General features: G+C 50.2%; 1 protein-coding gene across 1 annotated transcript; it reads right to left on the reverse strand.

The window, feature by feature from the left end:
* Nucleotides 1–343: 343 nt before the first annotated feature.
* On the reverse strand, nt 344–4,363 carry SLC30A1 (solute carrier family 30 member 1). Its single transcript, XM_008985266.5, has 2 exons — nt 3,191–4,363; nt 344–1,587 (listed from the first exon to the last, which is right to left on the reverse strand). Exons 1-2 carry the CDS (start codon nt 3,816–3,818, stop codon nt 686–688), a joined length of 1,530 nt encoding a protein of 509 aa, XP_008983514.2. The 5' UTR covers nt 3,819–4,363; the 3' UTR covers nt 344–685.
* Nucleotides 4,364–5,294: the final 931 nt, after the last annotated feature.

Here is a 5,294-nt window from a genome sequence, read left to right on the forward strand (position 1 = left end):
TAGAAATGTAGTCTGATATTAACATACAATAACCTAAATATTTAGTTTGGTAAACTTTCTTCCCTGCTCGTACTACCCCATTTGCCCTGTTGTCTGTAAACTATAGTTCAATTTGTTAATTATCTTAGTGGTTAATAGCAATACAGAATACAAGATAGTAACTGATCTTATCTCCTACTAATAGTCATGAGTCACTCTTAAAATATGTTGTCATTATACTATGTGATGATCTCAAAGGGCAATATTATCTAAAATGTCAAAGGAAACTGTTGATGATTTTAAAATTCTATCAACTATAAATTCTAATAAAGTGTAACAGTGGGGGAAAAGAAAAGCAGAGAAATTCCAGTAACAATTTTATTTATCCCCCTAATTTTTATCATGGGTAAATCCGGAAATCAAATGTCATGTTATATAAGGTTTATACTTAAAACAAAAATGTAACATAGTGTTAAAACTGGCTTTCCAAAACAGTCACAGCATAGCTGTACTCTGTACTAATAATCACAAAGTTGTAATATAGAACTCTGTTATGCAGTCCCATTATGTTCTTACAAAAATAGAATTCAACTGTGTGACCAGACAAGGACTTCAATTATACTACTTGGCAAACTTAGAATTCCAACGGAGTCTTTTTCCTCTTGCAGTTTAAAGCAAAAGTCAAATATCACATCTTTTTCAAGACTCACAAAGATGATTCAGGTTGTTTGTCCGGCATGTTTTTAATCTCTATCATGACAGAAGGGCTGTTTTCAACTTTAGTCCTCCGGGGCTTCTTCTCTAGATTGTTACTAAGTTCTAAACAAGAAATGCTAACTGTTGGGGTCTTTTCTGCATCCTTTCCAGAATGGGCTTGTGGCAGTGTCCCACAACATTGCTTCAAAGCACACTGAGTTCTGCAGGCAAGTTCACATGGGCGTACACCTGATTTAGAGCCTACACTAGCAAATTCAGGCTGAATGGTAGTAGCGTGAATTCCATGATTATGAAAAACGTCTTTAATGGTTTTAGCCACCTGCATGTATGATGTTGGATCTTCACATTTTATGTGAGCAGTGGCAATGATTCTGCTTCCAGCAAGTTGCCAAACATGTAATTCATGAACTTCCTCAACTCCTTCAACATTTCGAAGTTCTTTTATCAAATTTCTGATATCAATTTGTTTAGGAACAGTTTGTAGAAGAATAAGAGCAGATTCCTTAAGTAATGGATAGGTTGTGTAAAGAAGTATACAAACCATTACAATACAAAGAGTTGGATCTAAATATAGTACCCAGCAAGGACCAGCCTCATAAAAAGATGCATGAGTACTATTAATTATGTCTACAAATGCTTTGCAGGGGTCAGGGAAACATGGGTTCACACAAAAATCCCCTTCAGAACAACCTTTCCAAGAAAAGTAAAAGACTAAGGCATTTACTACTACAATCACTGAACCCAAGGCATCTCCAAGGACATGCAGAAAAACTCCACGCATGTTAAGTTGTCCAGCCCTATCTTCTTCCAGTTCCATATGGTCGGGTTCTCTGATAAGATTTCCATTCACTTGTACTTCCACTGTATCACCACTTCTGGGTTTTTCTGGGTCTATGAAGAAATAAAAATTTTATGTCAAATACACTTAAAGTGTTTACATAAACATTCTCATCTAATTCTTTTTAAGTGCTGATGAAGGTGAAAATTTTTTCACAAAGTACAATTAAAAAAATGTGCTCAGAGCAATTTAATATAAATTGACATTCTGGGAACGAGCCAGGACATAATGGCCAAGGCTACATTAAGTCATTGTGATATTGCTTCTTTACTCTCCTAACCACTCCTTCCTCCCCTTCTCCAAAATAGTGTCTCTTTTCTATGGTGGTGGAGTCCTGCAAACATTCTGCTATACTTCTGGGCATATACAAAGGAAAACATAAAATTGAACCCTAACACCAAAATTAAACGCAGCTAGGAATAAGTCTACTAATACAGAATACCTGATATGACACTCGGGCACTCTCCAGTTACTCTTTGTCACTGAGGCCAATTGCCTGAGAATAAAACCAATTTTAATTTTTAAACTGTTACTATGAATATAAAAGTTTCTTGGTAGAGGGACTTTAAAAACTGACAAATCAGCAATATAAATCAATAATCACAGAGATTAATAGAAAAGTTGGAAGTAAATGATGACTACATGCCCTACTAACTTTTAAATCAAAAGTACTGATCTTATCAAGAAATTACACACCAAAGTAACTTAATTTTCTTTGGAATAACACCTTGCCCAGTGGAGTGAGAGAAAAACCAATTACTTATTAAACTTTTCCAATATACAACTTGAATTTCACTAACTTGACATTCTGCACTCGAAAAGGAAAATTATGTAGCATAATAATTTATAATGATACAAGGTAACTAAACCTAAGTGAAGGAAGTGAGACCAAATTGTTAAGCACCACTGAGCTTGGGTAGTAGGACATTGGTTGAGTCATTTCTATCTACCTTCTTTCAACACTTATTTTCCAAATTTCCTTCAAGAGCACTTAATGTTAAATATGAAAAGCACTTTTAGTACAGTACGATTATGAAAAGTCCTAGGAAAACGTTAAAACATGCCCAGACAGGTCCTAAATTTATGATTTCCAGGATCAGGGATCAATGCGCTGAAGCATACACTGCTGTTCATAAAAGAAACCTTTAAGCTGGGTTTACATGCTCTGAATTCATTTATGAAACGCGTTCAATGGGCATAAGAACTACTTTGGCAGAGCAAGGTTTCCAACACCCAACAACTGGGGACGAATTAGGGATTCTCTCCGTTTCCCAAGAGGACCAAGGAACTGATTTGGGCAGCGTTTCTGACCTGCTGTAACCATAACAAGACAAGTCTCCAGCAGAGTTGGTGCAGCCTGTGCGGGTGTGGACTGCAGCAGGATGACGTTCACCTCCTGACCCTTTTACTAGGGTCAGACCCATAGTCCCCACCTACAAATATGCCAGACGCGTCCCGACTCCTTGCACCCGGCTGAGGGGGTTATGATTTCCTGGAGCGGCGGGGCGTGTGCAAGACCGGGAGGGAGCGGGCAGGGGCGGCGCGGCGCAGGCCCGCTCGGGCAGCAGGGGGCGTGCGGGCCACCCCGCCGAGGGCCAGGCGAGGCTCTGGGCTCCCCAAACCCAACCACCTGCGGCGGCGACTTGCCCGGCTTACCTGCGGGGTCCAGTTTAAGCCCGTTGGAGTTGCTGGTATTGGCCACAAGGGTGTTGGTCTCCTCCTGGTCAGGCCCCTGCTCGCCCGGGACCACGTTGATGTCGCTGCTCCCGGGGCGGCCGCTCTTATTGCGGGACCCCTTGGGGAGGCTGTGGCCGTGGCCGTGGCCGTGCCCTCCGTGCGAGTGGCCGTGGCCGGAGTCCTGGTTGAAGCCGCTGTGATGGTGGAAGAGACAGAGCCCCAGCACGTTGACCAGCAGCCCGGCCACGCCGACCCCGAGGACCACGAGCGGCTGTTGCATCTCGTGCGGCTCGATGAAACGCTCGATGGCCTCCAGCAGGATGGCGAAACAGAGGCCGGTCAGGAAGATGGCGTTCACCAGAGCCCCCATCACCTCGGCTCGGATCCAGCCGAACGTGTTCTTCTGGGTGGCGTGGGTCCGCCGGGCGAAGCGCTCGGCCACCAGCGCCACCACCAGCGCCAGCACGTCCGACAGCATGTGGAAGGAGTCGGAGAGCATCGCCAGGGACGAGGTCACCCGGCTCACCACCACCTCCAGCACCATGAACATGAAGGTCAGCGCCAGCATGCACAGCAGCCGGCCCCGGTTCCGACCCCAGCACCCCATGGCTGCGGCTGCGGGGCCCGCCGAGCCCGGGCCGGAGACTGATGCGGCGGCGGCGCTGGCCGGGCGCGGAGGGTCGGCGACCGCGACACCGAGGAGCGCCCGAGTCGGGCCGCTAGGGAAACCGCTGAGGTGCTCCCGCGGCCGCACGGGGCCGAGCCCGGGTCAAGCCGCCTAGCCCCGCGCCTGTGGGAGTCCTCCGCCAGCCGGCGGCGCCGCGGCGCGCAGCTCCTCAGGCGTCGGTCCTCAGAACAGGCGCCGAGGCCCGGCTCAGACCCAGCAGCCCTCACACCCACACCCGGGCGACGGCGGCGGCGGGGAGCTGGACTCCCGGAGCCGGGGTACCAAGAGCCGGAGCTTGGAGCAGAAGCAGGAGGGGGGCGGGCGAGGGCGACCGGCAGCTTCGCGCCGAGAAAGCTCCGAGCATCTGAGGACTCTCCTTGCTGAGCTCCTCCGCGGCCGCTTGACTGAGGAGCGGATGGCTGAGGAGCTAGAGAGGCGGCGGCCACTGCACTCGGCCCGGTCTCGGGCGCCTTCTTCGCCCCCCCGCCCCCGCCTTTGCAGACGGTTTACAAAAAAACTTTGCTTTGCACTCGGAACCCCCGTTTTCACACGGACCCGAGCGTGACAAGGCCCTGGCGCCCCGCCCACCAGGCCCGGCTCGATTTTCCATTGGTCAGAGCCCCCTCACGACAGCGTCGGCGTCCCGCCCAGCCACCCTCGCTATTGGATGGAGCCTAGGAGGGGCGGGAAGGGGGCGGGGATGCGGCTCCAACAGATGGGGGCGGGGCCATTCTCTCCCGGAGCCGGGCGTGGGCCGGGGGGCCGTGGCCGGGTGCAGCGGCTGGCGTCTCGGGGGCGCGGGCCGCGTGCAGCGGGAGGAGGAGGGGCGGGCCCGGTCCCCTAGGGCGTGGCGGAGTCCCAGCTCTAGCGCTGCGGACCCTCGCAGACTCCAGCACACCTGCGGGGGCTGGGCTGCAAACAGACTTTGATCCTCCGAGCCTAGTCCACGTGGGGGCGGGCCGCGCGGCGGCTGTATGACAGCTAGGTGACGGGGGAGGGGCCGCAGGGGAGCCCCTGAGCTTGGGGCCCTCGGGCGCTCCGTCCTTTCGAAGGACAGACGTATAAACAAGTGCGGGCGGAACTTGGGACTCTGCTGGACGCCGAGCTGAGGAGTTAGTCTTCCTGAAGGTCTGCTATGGGCGTGGACCGAATCTTTTTACGTGTTTCAGGAAAGGCAGTTTCTCCTATCACCTTCAGCCCCAGGAGACATTGTGTAAACTCAGGTGTCTCTGTCACAGATTATCTAAGAACAATTTAGGGTACAGACTTCAGGCAGGAGAAACCTCGGCTCTGCTCCTTGCCTTGTCAATAGCCAGCTGTGTGGCTTTGAACAAGTCACCTAATCTCTCTAGACCTGTTTCCCCATCTATAAAGGATTGGACACATGCAACGCTGAAGATCCCCGTCTGACTCCAA

Source organism: Callithrix jacchus, chromosome 19 (genome assembly GCF_049354715.1).
Source record: "Callithrix jacchus isolate 240 chromosome 19, calJac240_pri, whole genome shotgun sequence".
NCBI classification, from domain to species: domain Eukaryota; kingdom Metazoa; phylum Chordata; class Mammalia; order Primates; family Cebidae; genus Callithrix; species Callithrix jacchus.